At 42.1% G+C, this 16897-nt stretch overlaps 1 protein-coding gene and 1 long non-coding RNA gene across 2 annotated transcripts; both read right to left on the reverse strand.

Moving 5' to 3' along the window:
- Positions 1-21: 21 nt before the first annotated feature.
- gpt2 (glutamic pyruvate transaminase (alanine aminotransferase) 2) lies at positions 22-13167 on the reverse strand. Its single transcript, XM_023995263.2, has 11 exons — positions 12733-13167; positions 9195-9284; positions 8003-8111; positions 7449-7582; positions 6991-7234; positions 5680-5759; positions 5424-5560; positions 4734-4908; positions 4469-4624; positions 4144-4256; positions 22-3630 (listed from the first exon to the last, which is right to left on the reverse strand). The coding sequence occupies exons 1-11, from the start codon at positions 13051-13053 to the stop codon at positions 3519-3521; spliced, it is 1671 nt and encodes a 556-aa protein (XP_023851031.1). The 5' UTR covers positions 13054-13167; the 3' UTR covers positions 22-3518.
- Positions 6571-6983, reverse strand: LOC139028308 (uncharacterized). Its single transcript, XR_011480477.1, has 2 exons — positions 6758-6983; positions 6571-6698 (listed from the first exon to the last, which is right to left on the reverse strand). It is a non-coding gene; the product is annotated as an uncharacterized lncRNA (long non-coding RNA).
- Positions 13168-16897: the final 3730 nt, after the last annotated feature.

Raw genomic sequence — 16897 nt, forward strand, 5'->3', positions numbered from 1 at the left:
TTTTTTWATCATCTCTCAAAATGGATCTCAAAAGTATTTATTGTACAAAACAYAAATAAAAATAAGAAATGCAAATCTGGAATTAGGGAAAAAATTATGCATATCCAAAACAAGAAAAAACAGGGGTTAACAGTCTTATTTCAGTTAGAAATTACAGTTGAAGTCGGAAGTTTACATACACTTAGGTTGGAGTCATTACAACTCGTTTTTCAACCACTCCACACATTTCTTGTTAACAAACTATAGGTTTGGCAAGTCATGCATGACACAAGTAATTTTTCCAACAATTGTTTACAGATTATTTCACTGTATCACAATTCCAGRGGGTCAGAAAAMACATACACTAAGTTGATTGTGTCTTTAAACAGCTTGGAAAAWTACCGAAAATTATGTCATGGCTTTAGGAGCTTCTGATAGGCTAATTGACCTCATTTGAGTCAATTYGAGGTGTACCTGTGGATGTATTTCAAGGCCTACCTTCAAACTCAGTGCCTCTTTGCTTGACAAAAGTTGTAGACCTCCACAAGTCTGGTTCATCCTTGTGAGCAATTTCCAAATGCCTGAAGGTACCACGTTCATCTGTACAAACAATAGTACACAAGTATAAACACCATGGGACCACGCAGCTGTCATACCGCTCCGGAAGGAGACGCGTTCTGTCTCCTAGAGATGAATGTACTTTGGTGCGAAAAGTGCAAATCAATCCCAGAACAACAGCAAAGGACCTTGTGAAGATGCTGGAGGAAACATGTACAAAGGTATCTATATCCAAAGTAAAACGAGTCCTATATCGACATAACCTTAAAGGCTGCTCAGCAAGGAAGAAACCACTGCTCCAAAACCGACATATAAAAGCCAGACTACGGTTTGCAACTGCACACGGGGACAAAGATCGTACTTTTTGGAGAAATGTCCTATGGTCTGATGAAACAAAAATAGAACTGTTTGGCCATAATGACCATCGTTATGTTTGGAGGAAAAAGGGGGATGCTTGCAAGCCGAAGAACACCATCCCAACTGAGAAGCACGGGGGTTGGCATCATGTTGTGGGGGTGCTTTGCTGCAGGAGAGACTGGTGCACTTCACAAAATAGATGGAATCATGAGGTGGACAATTATGTGGATATTTTGAAGCAACATCTCAAGACATCAGTGAGGAAGTTAAACGCTTGGTCGCAAATGGGTCTTCCAAATGGACAATGACCCCAAGCATACTTCCAAAGTTGTGGCAAAATGGCTTAAGGACAACAAAGTCAAGGTATTGGAGTGGCCATCACAAAGCCCCGACCTCAATCCTATAGAAAATGTGTGGGCAGAACTGAAAAAGCGTGTACAAGGAGGCCTACAAACCTGACAAGCTGTCAGGAGGAATGGGCCAAAATTTAAAAGGCAATGCTACCAAATACTAATTGAGMGTATGTAAACTTCTGACCCACTGGGAATGTGWTGAAAGAAATAACTATTATTCTGACAATAAAGTGGTGATCCTAACTGACCTAAGACAGGTAATTTTTACTAGGATTAAATGAGTTTAAATGTATTTGGCTAAGGTATGTAAACTTCCGACTTCAACTGTATGTTGATATTTATAAGCACATTGATGTTGAACCCAAAACCTTTTCCAGTTGCAGTTAACTTTCAGCTCATGAAGAATGATGAAAACAAACATTTAGCAGAAAATGTGCATTTTTAAAACATTTCATTCATAAAAAAAATATTCATTTGCTGACATTCTCAAAAGCCACTCAATGTAAATTATAGCTTGTTGCCATTGAAGGCACCTCATTGCTGTCAAATGGTTAAAAACAATTCATGTTTTGAGGTCAGTCGAGTGTCATACATTGAATGGCTGCCAAGGTTATGTCACTGCTTGAACACTTCACTCAGCATTAAATTGCATACAAAAATAGAAATGAGATGATATGGTGTCAGAATAAAGTTGCCTGAATTCATTGGTTTAACTGAAGCTTTTAGACTGCCTTGTGTGGGTCACTACGCTCATCTCCCACCTAGAAAAGGAAATTGTAAAGTGTTTTACTTCTCAATGACATTTCCTGCAGTTTGCAGAAAGATAGATACGGGCAGAAGGATCCCACAAACATTTTACAAAAAAAAACAATAAAGTGCATTCAACCCACCATCTGAGATGAAACCGTACTCCCTTTCTCGTTCTCAGTTGTGATACAAATGTGAATGATAGCCATAAAGCCACTGTCAGTAAAAAGCGTAAACAATCTATGCAATAAATAGCCTAATATGGGGACACGGTCAATATACAGAATTACCAGAACCTAAATTTCCCTTGGTTTGACCTTAACTCTTCAATTKGTAGCACACAAAACAATTGCATTTCCTTCCATAACAAGCACATAATACTGTAACTAGGCACCCGAGAGTACAGACATTCACCCTCCAAAAAAAAAATACTTTCCAAGTGCAACAGACACCTCAGATCAGTGTCATGCTAGACAGGTACTGTATGGATAAACATGTGCCCAACAGGAAGCTATGCAGGCTCAAAGCTGTATGACTTGGACTGATAGGATGTTATGTTAGAAGTGGTTTTTGGACCAGAAAGAGCTGATGTAGCAGCACTCATTGTCCCGGAGTCCATGACCTACATAAAAAACCTCRGTTCCCCAGTTCCATTTGGCACACTGAAAAAGGTACAGCTGGTTCTAAGATAATATTTGCACTTACAGTGCCCCATTGTGTAGATCTCTCACACAAAATGCCTCTTAAGGAGACAGAAAAGCCTTACGACGGATAGAAAATACAAAACAGTGTAAATAACTTRGTGGGCACAAAAACAAGTAAATCGAGTGCTAGAGAAAATGTCATCAGAACATTGTGTCCCATTTCCCAGTGCGTCCTCTATAATAGAGCACCTTTGAGTACATCACAAACTACATCGCTTTAGTGTTGAAGGGGCAATCAGCAGTAGTTGCAGTAAAACGTCCTCACTGCCAGTTTCAATAAAAATCTGAGGGATGGGATTGGAGAATTGTAACCCAATTCATAGCCAGAGCTACGGATGCAAGGACTGATCATTTTAACAGTTTTAACCATGTTAAGGCTATATAGTGTTTTACATTTACAWAGCTTATATTTTGGGTTCTGATCAGGTACGACAGCTTATGAGGCATGCCCAAGTTGTATTCTTCAAGAATCAATGGGTACATCAATTTACAATTTCATTTATAAGTCCTAAAATGTTTGTGGCAACTGCAGATTCCCCCTTTAACATCTCTGTACAGACGGCATCGTTTCTCCCCACACTTTTACCTCGCCTGACAAAGGCACAATGTCTCTAAAACACAAGTACTGTTCCTAAAATCAGATAAAACTTCAAGCAATCATAGGTCACACTAGTAGAGTAAAAAAGGGGTTACTTTTTTACTTTACATTAGCGTTAGTCGATACCTCCGTAAATGCTGTTTTTGTTACGTGTGTTAAACATTCTCAAACTGGGACTATCTGAACTGTTCTAGTGAGTCCCGTGTGTCATCCTCTGGACTCTCATCGCTTTGGTTCCTCCAATGACGCGTACTCCTTCAGAAACTTGATGTGGAAATCCCGGAGCTTCTCCAGGAGCACCTTCAGCTTCTCTGTCGTGGGCAGAATGGTCATTCTAGGGGGAAATCATATGTAAAAACTATTTAGCAGGTAATCTCGGTTACGCAGAAGTAAAAAATCTTGCGAATGTTGTTACACGTAAATCTGTCCATGAGAGATTCCTTAGCGGGCAAAAGACAGACAGGAAGGAAGATATCAATGCAAAGTAAACACAGCATCTGTAAGATATAAAAATAGAGCTGGAATGAATGGAGGCCAGCTATTCAGTTAGCTCCTCCCCCGCTAGTGTAATATTTGCAATTTCCAGCTCAGTTAAATCTTTTTAGTTTACTTATGCAAGCGAGATGTCACTGCCTGACCAATTTGAGCCTGGTAGACGTGGCACTGTAATGGTTAGGTTACAATGCAACTCACTAGCTACTGTCAGAATTTGATTTGAATCCAACTGGTGAATCAGGACAAACAAAACACTGTCGTCACAGATAATCTTCCTGAAAGGCTTCTCTAAATTCTTATGTCTCTGTAAATGTATGATGGTCAGCAATGTTTCTGCTAGTTGAACAGTTACCTGAAGTGATAGGTCCCTTCCCTCTGGCCGAAGCCACTGCCTGGAACGAGGCAGATGCCAGTCTCCTCAAGCAGTCTCAGACAGTACATCATGTCAGGAGACATTCCCAGGGACTGCAGAAGAGAGACACACTTAAAAACCTGTTTTTCTAGTTTTGGGTATGGAGGCATATAATTATATGCCAATGCCAATTTGTTGTCAGCTGCACAGTACCTACACCATGCAAGTTTTATGCGTATGTTGAGAAGTGATAAATTCACTAATGGTTGTAGAACGGAATCACATTTCAGCAGTAGGTTTCTAGATGGGTGTTAGGTGAACAGACCTTGGCTTCCTCCACAGCTCGTGGGGGGATGAAGATGCGTGGGAAGGCGTACATGGCTCCCTGCACAGGGTTACATTTGATCCCAGGCACCGTGTTGAGGGTCTGCTCGGTCATCTGGGCCTTCTCAGCCAGAGCTCCAAGCACAGCACTCTTCTCCTGGAAGACAACACGCATACACAACACAGAGGTCAGACATCGGTCTTGGATGGCAATCAAAACGGAATACTAACAAATTAACCCCCCACCACCACATTGAATGACAGACCTTGTGGAACTGGAGGTAGGAGGGTTCGTGTGGCAGAGGAGGGTTGACGATGACATCCATGGCAGCCTGTCCAGAGACAGGGGGACACAGCCTCACAGAGAGCAGCTTCACCAGCTGGGCCTTGACCGCCAGGTCGAGGTTGAGAACCTCCATATATCCCCCTCTGAACCCACACCTGCAGGGGAGGAGGACAGAGGAGAGGGGAGCGTTAGTGTTGGGTACACAGTCACACACAATAGAACCAAACGGGACTTTATCCTAGATCAAAACCATGGCAAGGACAATCTGATGAGCCAGTCAGTCTGCAATCAAAGGGCGTCGTTTCTCTGTGGGCCTGGTAGTCCGCGTTGTGATTTTAGCCAACCCGTCTGACGATTACACAAGCATGACAAAGCAAATCAGAGGAGTTGGCTAACGCAGGGCGGATCTGTCGCACAAAGGCAACACGGGATACTAACGCAAAGGCTAACATTTTATAGTGTTCTTGCAGATCAAACACATGAGACTAAGGGGCTATAAGAGCTGGACAGCCTGTTATGGATACATAGGAAAGTGTAATGTACGTCATGGACTACTTATGGGGGTCAGACKGAGAATTCAGAGTGAGCACAGAGTGCGTGTGGTGTTTTAAGGGTACTTTGAAGGAAATAGTGAACCACCTGCGAGGGGCACGTGGATGTGAATACTCACTCTCCTGAGTAGCCTTTGGAGGTGGAGTGAAATGAGGCCAGCTCGACAGTGTTGAAGTACTCTGGGCCCATCTCGTAGAGCACCTTCTTAAAGGAGTGGAACTGAAGGTCTGCGGAGTACACGTTGTCCTGATACACCTGGACACACACATAGGAGGATTACATCAACGGAGAATTGATACTTCTCATAGGACTGGAAAAGTTGAGAAATAGTCCGTGTCCGTTCAGTTCAATACACTATGGTAGCAAATAATTACCTCATCGGACATAACAAACAGATTCTCCTCGTAGGCAAAGTGGAGGACTTCCTCGATGCACTTCCTACTCTGCACTTGACCTGAATATTGCCAGAGAGAGAGGGAAAGCGGTCACCACAGGTGCTGAAATTGAGAACATGAGCAACTCTACATGGGCCTTCATCTGTACAGGGGACACCATGATTACAAAAGACAGAATGTACTGTACTATGGAGGCCGATGGAAACCAGAGGACCACAGTATTGCCTCACGGACGGTTACTAGCCTGGCGGACACGATTCACGTGGTACACAGCGAGGGAGAACTGTGACACACTGGTGTGGACAGGAGCCCGTTGTTAGTGCAGTATTCACACAGAAGTTGGCTTGGGCTTTGATTGTGTGGCTGTTAATGTTACTGTTTGAGTGAGAAAGGGGAGAAACAATCAGTAAGAAAAAAAACACAGCCTCCTTCATTGTCAACACATCTTGCCTACAACATCATGGAGCCTTACCAGACTCTGAAGTCAGGAAGACTTAGGTGTCAGGCAGACTATTAAGTTACAGCTTTACCGAGTTAAGTTACAGCTATGTAAGAGGGAGTCAGATTCCTTTACCCTAATGTCAGCTGGTGAAGACCGATCCTGTTTCCTATGCAGGCTATAGACACCCATCAGCTACCCTACATGACACAGCAGAGTAGAGGGGGTTCCACATATAATATCTTACACAACATGACATCATGACCCTTGGCCTAGTTGCTTGTTTCAATGGTTGTACAGTATCAACATAGCTACCTCTTAAAAGATAATCTTCATGCTTACTGGCCTTATGGGACATGGGAAACATTTGCAACATATAGATGTGAGATGCTCATGCTTGGATATCTTGGATACTGGTCTTGGATGTGGTGGATACTGGTCTTGGATGTGGTGGATACTGGTCTTGGATACTGGTCTTGGATGTGGTGGATACTGGTTTGGATGTGGTGGATACTGGTCTTGGATGTGGGTGGATACTGGTCTTGGATGTGGTGGGATACTGGTCTTGGATGTGGTGGATACTGGTCTTGGATGTGGTGGAATACTGTCCTTGGATACTGGTCTTGGATGTGTGTGATACTGGTCTTGGATGTGTGTGATACTGGTCTTGGATGTGGTGGATACTGGTCTTGGATGTGTGTGATACTGGTATTGGATGTGTGTGATACTGGTATTGGATGTGTGTGATACTGGTATTGGATGTGTGTGATACTGGTATTGGATGTGTTGAACACTGGACAGCCACATTACATAAGGAGCCTAATCTCATTGTTTTGGCTGGTGAGACCCACCGGTAGGGTTGCCTGGATTGATGATGCAGATGACTCTGGGGTGACAGTGCTCCTTGGCAGCCTGGTAGGCTCTGTGGAGCTCGTTGATATCCAGGGCCCAGCAGTTGTCCTCGTCCAGGTAGTAGTTGATCTGAACGGCCTCCAACTCAGAGATGGCTGCAGAGTACAGGGGGTACTGAGGGATGGGGATCATCACACCACTCCTGGACCGGCCCTGGCCCGACACCAGCATTTTCAAGATGCTCTACGGTCAGATGAGAATATCGTTTCACAACATCAACAACTAGTAGGAAAGCATCCAGAATTAAAACAATATTGGTTATAAGAGAAATAACTCACTGTCAAAAATATGAAAATACCTAATAAATCCAATGAACTTTCAGTGACTGCTCAGATTAAACAAATACCAACCGACTCCCTTTTGTTTGTAAGAGGATTATTGAGAACTAAAGACTTACCACGATGCCATCACTAGCTCCGGTGGTAAGGTAAATATTGTCCCAGTCGGCAGGCACACCCTTATCCCGTTGCTCGATGTAGACAGCAACGTCCTGCCGAATACAGTCCACTCCCTGGCTGGCACTGTACGACCCTGGAGTTGAAACACACACAATATGGTATCAACTCTGGCTTTTGTTTTCATGTTCCGTTTCAGGAAATAAATGAGAGCTTAGATAACTTCAACTTGCACACACTTTCTAGCTCCACCGTATAATGCAGTTTTAAATAAACTATTAGGCATATCTTGCAGCAAAGGTATGTCACAGAAATAATGTTTCTAAAGCATATTGTTGTAACCAAAACACTGCTAGGTTCTGCATTTTTCAGGCCACAGCATCATTAGAGCTTAACCTAGCATCCTGTTATTTGTCAGTGAGACAATTCTGAACCCATCAACAGTGCACAGAAGGCCAAAGCTCCTACTTGGTCAGCATTTAAAGCTATATTATTAGGCTATATTTCAACACAGGAATGTGAGTGCAGTGCACTCAGACAGGCATACAGTACACACCCAAGCTCTGTCCCCCGCAGCCCTGTAGGATGCGACGGGCACGTTGTTTGGCATCCTCTGGGAAACTAGGGCTGTTCAACAGCTCTGGGAATGAGCAGAGAGCCACCACCTGAACATACAGACAGGTGTTCCATGTTAACTTCAACCCCATCAACACACACAGACACCTTCACAATTRAATATGCCAATTTATTTGACATATTATGTAAATAGCATTATATAAGCATCCCACCCAGGTGAACCAGCAGGAGAAAAAAAACTTTTAAAAAAACTCTGCATTGTTGGGAAAGGGCTCCTGAGTAAGAATTCGCCGGTAAGGTTATATTCCGCACATGTAACAAATAAAAATGTACTTGACGAATTCTGTTGGACCAAACCTCAAATGCAAATAGCAAGTTGAATCCGCTTGTCAGAAAGGAAGGAGTGATCGCTCATCTTTGTTGTTGTGAGCGGCAGGGGGAGGGGCTTGGTGTGTGTATATTGGAAGGTGTACAGCTTACAAGTCATTGCACACAGCACAAGAAGGAGCAAATGAGACGAGACCAAAAAGACAACATGAGAATAAGCAGACATTAACACTCATTAAAAAAATGTAAATAAATAGATTATTGAGATATAGGCATGTGGAAGATAACGCAAAAACATAAATTCAATATCACCCAGCCCTAGGTGATTGTTATAACAATGCGGAGCACAATACTGGACATAATTTTGCCCCATCTCTGGAATGTGCACTTTCACTAGGAGACACCAACAGAACATTCCATACTCTGCTCATGCCCAGTTAGCCAATCCAACACAAATTTGCTGGATGGAAGTCTACAGTAAGTAGTTTTTAGGATTTTCTTCTACAATACCAGATAGAGATAGATAACACATTTTATGCTGCTGTTAAGAGATGACTGTATTATTAAGTATTAATATAGGTGATCCCATTTCCAACCTCTCCATGAGCCAAGGACGTTCCTCTAATGTTTCAGAGTGCAAATAGTAGCCTAAACAAAAGATGTGTAGATGTGCAGCCTCATCAGCCAAGGACGACTGATTTAGTAACTGGGAATAAACAGATAGCCYTCCTGCCAGAATACTATTTGAAGTCTATTTCACCTTGTGGTGGTTATTGTGGTAGGACAGGTGATGTAAATATGACCTCGCGAGACCACACTTTTTCTGACCCATCCCTACCCCTCACCTGACGGAGAAAGGTGATTGGCTTCTGCCCCATGGCATGTGAATCTCCAATGTTGGCTTTGATGACCTCAGTGAAGGGATGTTTCTGACCCTGGAGGGAAAAAAGGTACATTTAGATTCATGTCAAGAGAACATTTTAATTTTGTAAATATCCCTGCACATATGAAGAACTATACTGAACAAAAATATAAAATGCAACAATTTCAAAGATTTTGCTGAGTTACAGTTCATATAAGGAAATCAGAAAATTGAAATAAATGAATGATAATGGGATTTATATGTCCATATGAATGATTAGAATATTCCACCCTGAAACCATATGATTGTATGAAATTGATTAGAATCATGAGATTATTCTAATGATGTGTGTGGTTTTAGTCAGTAGAATTATATATCCGTGTGTGTAGTTTATGTCTATTATAGTATCTTAAAAACAGACTGTCTGAGCAAGATTCGGTGCCGACCTTGGCTGGGGCCACTGAGAACACTTCCCAGGGTCTCCCTATCTTGAGGGAGGATGGGGAGTAAGTCTCACGGATTCCCCTAATCTTTGTCTAATCTTTGTCGGCTGGGTAGCAGGACATTGTGTGCTAATGTTAATGTGAATGTGTGTGAATGTGTGTGCGTGAGCAGCCCGTACAAAATGAATTGCTTTGTACAACTAACCAGCGCTCTCGTGAATAAACGTTCTGACTATCGTAGCTGGGCCTCCGTCTGATTCATTTCAACCAGTTTCTTACAAATCCTGGGTTTCAGACTTAGTAGTTCATTGAATTAACATTGAGAACATAATTCTCGTGACAATTAATTAGGCCCTAATCTATGGATTTCACGACTGGGCAGGGGCGCAGKCATGGGTGGGCATAGGCCCACCCACTTGGGAGCCAGGCCGACACACTGGGGAGCAAAGCCCAGCCAATCAGACCCGTGGCTGGTCTCAGACGATCCTAAAGGTTAAGAAGCCGGGTGTGGAGGTCCTGGGCTGGCATTGTTACACATGGTATGCGGTTGTGAGGCGGTTTGAGTACTGACAAATTCTCTAAAATTACGTTGGAAAGGGGGATACCTAGTCAGTTGTACAACTGAATGCCTTCAACAGAAATGTGTCTCCTGCATTTAACCCAACCTCTGAATCAGAGAGGTGTGGGGGGCTGCCTTAATCGACATCCAGGTCTTTGGCGCCCGGGGAACAGTAGGTGAATTGCCTTGCTCAGGGGCAGAAAGACAGATTTTTACCTTGACAGCTCAGGGATTCGATCCAGCAACCTTTCGGTTACTGGCCCAACGCTCTAACCACTAGGCGGAGGCGGCTTATGGTAGAGAAATTAACATTAAATTCTCTGGCAACAGCTCTGGTGGACATTCCTGCAGTCAGCATGCAAAATGCAAGCTCCCTCAAAACTTGAGACATCTGTGGCATTGTGTTGTGTGACAAAACTGCACATTTTTAGAATGGCCTTATTGTACCCAGCACAAGGTGTAATGGTCATGCTGTTTAATCAGCTTCTTGTCAGATGGATGGATTATCTTGACAATGGATTAAATGCTCAATAACAAGGATGTAAACAAATTTGTGCACACAATTTAAGAGAAATAAGCTTTTTATGCAAATTGAACATTTCTGGGTTCATTATTTCCCTCATGAAACATAGAACCAGCACTTTACATTTTTGTTCAGTGTAGTACAGATCTAAGTAGGCTATTCTTTATCAGTGTAACTGTTGAGGCAGATTTAGGCCTACAAGACAGAAGAGTATATTAGATGAGTTGTTACAGCAAGTGATGGAATCAAATAATTACTCCCGTCAAGGTTGGGGTCAAAGAGCAAATACATTGCATGATTATGCATACTGGGGGTATATCATTGATTGACACCATCCATTACATGATGCATTTGCCTAACCCAAGTGCTGTAGGCCTACCATTTCATTTTAATGTCCTTGTGGTGGCCCAATATCTAAATCATATTTTTGACAAGAGTATGCAGGGGACATAACAAAGCGACCAACCCTAGTGTGGTCTTGTATCTGTGAGGGTGGTACGAGGATCACGTGCTCCTACCGACCCCAAGGAAGGCACCTGTTTCAGGGCTATTATTAGTTGAACTGCCAGTGCCCGAGGCACACATCAATCAACTTATCCAACATGACAGAGAAACAAGTGAGTGTAAGACTAAAGTGAAAGAAGAGTAGTGTGAATAGATATTTGAAGACTGACTTTTGTTCAAGTGGAGTGTGGGCTATAGGTCAGTCACAGCAAGACTTCCCCACACAACTGTCTGGATCACAAGTTCTTCCATGATATTAATTTAAAGGCATCGCTAAACAGCACAATGTGTACATGAATAGCAGTTGAGCCACTGATTGAAGGGTTAGTTAGCAGTATCTTTGGTTGAGCTTTCACTAGGTAAGCTCATCATTGCCTGGGAATCAGATGGTGCCTTCTGGGATTCTTCCGTGTTTGATTTTGAATTTAAAAAAAAAGCACTTGCAGAGTTGAGCTATATTTGTTGCAGGTGCATGGTAACAATTGAATAACATGAGAGAAAATAGAAGCCACGCCCGCTGCTCTATCTAGTATCACTGTTCTAGTGAGTCACAGCTACATTAATCTTTATGTATCGGCTTCAAGGCCTTCGTCAGAGCTTTTTTTGTTGAGTGTTTGATTCTGGAAATGGTCCTCTCAGMTCAAAATGTTGAATATAATTAAATATGTTTACCCTACTGGTTGTCTGCGTGGTTGGTTATTTTGCGAGTAGGAATTTCAGCCAATACATCGTCAGGAACCTATTATTAGACCAACTTTTCAAAGCACTGAGTTGCGTTCAGAATTATATCACCTGGAGCAGGCGTAAAACCATGTAAACATGCGCCCTCTGCATGTTCGGCAAGTATGTGAACAGTGCTATGAAAAGTTGTTAATAATTCTTTCCTGTGGATAGTCTGAAAGTCGTACCTGCAAATGGATCAACCACGCAGACAACAGGAAGAGTAACTTCAAATGTAATTTTATTCAACATTCAGACTTGTAGAGGACAGTTGCCAGAATCAAACAAAGAAAAATCCCAGACGGTAGATTTAGAAATTCACTGTGTTTGTCCCCTGTCAAAGCTCATCACTGCCACGTCCACGAGGAACCACCTTGGTTGAGCAAATCACGAGGCAGGATTGGCTCCTTATCACACACCTGACGTTACAAAGGGATGGATACATCGCGACTGGAGGGGGATGATGCAACATTGTATCAGTACTGAGCGAAGACGCTACACCTGTCCTTCGAGATAAACTAGCTAGCAAGCTAACGTTATTTGCCCGTTTCCCCAACTGTCATACACTAATTTAGTTGATCCTATAAAGCATGAGAGCACATATCCATGACTAGCTAGCTAGCTTGTATGCTGAGGAGGATGTGCCAACTTTACGGCTACGTAAATAGCTAGTTGCCGGTAAATGCTGGTTAGCATGAGCTAGCAAGCTCACCCATTGATTTTTCCCCCCTCGCTATGTAGTTAGCTAGAATGGTGGGTATTGTGTTTTCACCTGCTGCAAGCCTCTCTCGATGTCCCCAGCCTTCGTGACAATGGGTCCTCTCACAGCGTACTCCACCGCTTTCACCTGCGGATTGAGGGTGTCCATGGTCAGAGTCTTTTCTCGCATCTTGCCGTTCTCTCTCAAAATCACGGTTGCCTCAGCTGTACTGAATCTCTTCAGTCCATACTGTTCAACCGGTCCTTGTGTTTTGAGTCGTATGGACTGCACTAAACATGCGCTTTCCCGAGTCTTTGTCCGCACAAGGGCTGGAGACTGGTCAAAAACACCAGCAATCAATGATCTATTTGCCAAGTGTTGAAGTCGATGCATGATTTCAGCAGGGTAGTCAGAACCACGACGAGGGAAATTAATGCCAGCTGAACATGAAGAACGGCAATATGAGGCGATGCGAGAGCGATAACTGTCTTCTCCAGCAGGTGGCGATGTTTCGTTTTTCCGCTCACCAAGCGAGGAGTTTAAGTGTAGAGGTCAAAGAGAGCGTGTCGAATTTGGTCTACAAAAAACTGAATTGCTTAATTGCTACGTGAGGCTTATTTAATCTAACATTTGTTTCGTAATTTTTAGATTGTTAGGAGTGTACTGATATAAGTAGGACACGTGACATCCTGGCAAAAACAAACGCTGTTCTTCGGACATGTATCTTCCCTCTCATTGGCTAGAATGTCCCCACCTGATCTTACCTCCTCCTGACTGCCTTCCATTTTTTTAAGAAATGTATTTCAATTGTTAGAGTAATATCAACCAAACGGGTTACATTTCTTTCTGCAACGTTCAGAAAGTTAGAATTTTCCCCGGTTAGGTTGAATTGCCATTGCCTACACCTTCAATACTGGAGTGCTAGGACTGGACAGCTACTGGAACTGGACAGCCACTGCAACACTGACTTTAAATTAATTGTTCTAAACAAAAGTGAGGACTGCCTGTCAATATGATACCAAGTCTGGGTCATGTCAAAATGTGAATATATGTCAAAAAGTATTTGAGTTAGGTTTGATTTTTATTTGGAGTTTGCACTTTTGGGACCATTCCATTGTTGCCAATTGTACCAAGAACACTAAATCAAATTAAGCTAAAGTATTTCTAAGTGTTAGACATGTATTTTGACCCCCTGGGTTTGTTTGATACATTGCCAAATGTTATTCAAATAATTAATGCTTTGTTTGATTCTGACCATACACACTTCTTTCTAAAATAAAACGTARCCCACTCATTCACTTGGCTACTCACTTAATCAATCCAACCAAACTACACTCAGCACATGGGATGGGAGGTTAGCTGATTGGACAAAAAGCAGATAGTGCCATCTATTGGATACATGGTTGCACTGTACTTACTGTCCTAATAACCTCGGGCCATATTCAATCAAATCCAGTTACTGGTATGGGGATTCAGGGCAAAGTAAAAAACAGAATGGCTTTGGCTGGAAAATGCACAAGCAAATAATGTGAAGTAAAAGAGTGCCTCAAATAAAGGTAATTTTGCATCTCAATGAATTACTTCAAAAGTCTTCAAATTAAGGAAATACAATTCTCAAAATAAGGATACATGTTAGACAGTCATTATAATATTGTCTAATAATACGGTCAAATTTTCAGATACACTGCAGAAAAGGTTAAAGAGTTCTACATTCCTCATGAATCCCTACTTTGCGTATGATTGTTGGTATACAGTCTCAAACAAAGCACTGCAAAATTGTGGACATTTTCCTTACAAACCAGAATGCTAAGTAAAATTACATTTGAACTTAATCTACTGGTTGTTGGTGCAGTTGGTTCTTCAGCTGTTTGAAATTTGTGACAAAATATCCACAGGAAAGTATTTTTACCAAACTTTTTAGAGCGCCGGTACTAAAGTTGAAATTTTTATCACCTGGCATATGAGCAAAACCATGTAAACACATGGTTGGATACTGCCGTCTTGTGGACATGCCTTCGGTCACGAGCAAACACATCTTGATTTCCACACACATAGACCTGTGCTTTGAAGTCGGTTTAATAATACTTTCCTATGGATGTTCTGTCTTAAATTTCAACCAGCTGAAGCGCCAACGCCACAGACATTTGGCAGAGTATGTTCAAATATGATTTTTTTCAACATCCGTGACAGACGAGGGACGTTTAGGCTTTTTTCTATGTAGATGTGCGTGCCGTTGGCTACACAATTGTAGGCGTCGACCACGTTTAGCGACTACAGTTTCCGTTGCTATGCATGGAGGCCCATTGATCAGTCAGACATGTTGGTTCTCATTGCCAGATTGCTGTCCTCAGTGTTACTCAGGGCTGGATAAGATTGAAAGATTTTACTCTGAACTTTTACTCATGAGACAGCATCACTAACAACATTTATAACGTGTTAAGTATACTGAACTCAAATCCAGGAAACATCAACTAGGCATATTGTCAGAGAACATTATAAAACTTTAAGGATTTTAAATACCTTAAAGACTGTATGCTGCTCAGTTATATAAACCTTTAGGCAGGGGCGGATTTAGTGATTTGGAGGCCTCCAGGCGGAGGCTAATCTGAGGCCCCACCCCCGCTCCTCCTGTGTGTGCATGCACAATTATTTTTTATGGTTTTCATAGTAAAGACATGTAATTTAACTGTAAACATGTATTACCTTTTTAATGTGCCATGAACACATTCATGTCACTTCAAAAAGTAGGTTACTTTCGCACGTTCACTCAAAATAATTCCTGCTTCTGAACAGGGCACTGTGCACCCGCCAACTTTCCTTCAATTCGCAATTGGTTGAAACCGAGTTCCGACACTTGTGGGGGCTGTAGAGCAAAGCAGAGAACAATATCATGTTTGTGAGAGTCTCATGTTCCCATAGAGGTGTATAGCCCAAACTATTCAGACGCTACAGATGTTTTCGTGAGAAGGCCAATTTTCAGGATGTCGTCTGTTCCGACAAACAGCGCTGTAGCCCTGCCACCTTCCACCGCAGATGGGAAGGCCGAAATTATTTAAATATTTGTTTTATTATTATTATGCCAAGCTCATGAGGCCCCTTAATGTGAGGTCTGAGGCATTTGCCTCTTCTTGCTAATGGTAAATCTGCCAGTGCCTTTAGGGTAGCACTTTATAATAACTCAACATAATAAAGCATGAATAATGGATTAGCCATTTTGCGTGGCCTCATGTAAAGTGTGAGCTATTTATACTTAATAAATACTTTATAAATGTTTTGAGTGACCAGTGGAATTTCTCACGAAAAGATGGACATGCCATTGGTAGACATTCCAGCAGTACCTGATGCACCTTAAGGTCTCAAAATAGACAAGAACATATCAATGGTAAAAGAATAAGCATACAACACAGGATGTTAAAGGAAATATATTGAACATATAAAGTATAAATTGCAGTTGCTTTTAAATGTGTAAATAACTAGGTTACTACATTTACAAATATGGGAGTAATYATTAATAAATGATGAATAAACTATTTACTAATCCATTATTACTAATCCTCCCTGGAGGCGGTCACTGAGTCCGAGGTGCTAAATGAGATCCTTAAACTTGACCCCCCAAAAAACATATGGTTCAGATGGTTTGGACCCTTTCTTCTTTAATTAAGGTTGCTGCCCCTATCATCGCCAAGCCTATCTCTGACCTTTTTAACCTGTCTTTCCTCTCTGGAGAGGTTCCCATTGCTTGGAAGGTAGCCACGGTTCGTCCTTTATTTAAAGGGGGAGTTCAAGCTGATCCTAATTGTTATAGTGCTATTTCCATTTTGCCCTTTTTATCAAAAGTGTTGGAAAAACTTGTCAATAATCAACTGACTGGCTTTCTTGATGTCTATCGTATTCTCTCTGGTATGCAATCTGGTTTCTGCTCAGGTTATGGATCTGTCACTGGAATCTTAAACATCCTCAATGATGTCACCATTGCCCTTGATTCTAAGCAATGTTGTGGTGCTATTTTTTTTGACTTGGCCAAAGCTTTTGATACGGTAGACTATTCCATTCTTGTGGGCCGGCTAAGTAGTATTGGTGTCTCTTAGGGGTCTTTGGCCTGGTTTGCTAACTACCTCTCTCAAAGAGTGCAGTATATAAAGTTAGGACATCGGCTGTCTCAGCCACTGCCTGTCACCATGGGTGTACCTCAAGGCTCAATCCTAGGCCCACACGCTTCTCAATTTACATCAACAAC

The sequence above is a fragment of the Salvelinus sp. IW2-2015 genome, linkage group LG10, assembly GCF_002910315.2.
Source record: "Salvelinus sp. IW2-2015 linkage group LG10, ASM291031v2, whole genome shotgun sequence".
Taxonomy (NCBI): Eukaryota; Metazoa; Chordata; class Actinopteri; order Salmoniformes; family Salmonidae; genus Salvelinus; species Salvelinus sp. IW2-2015.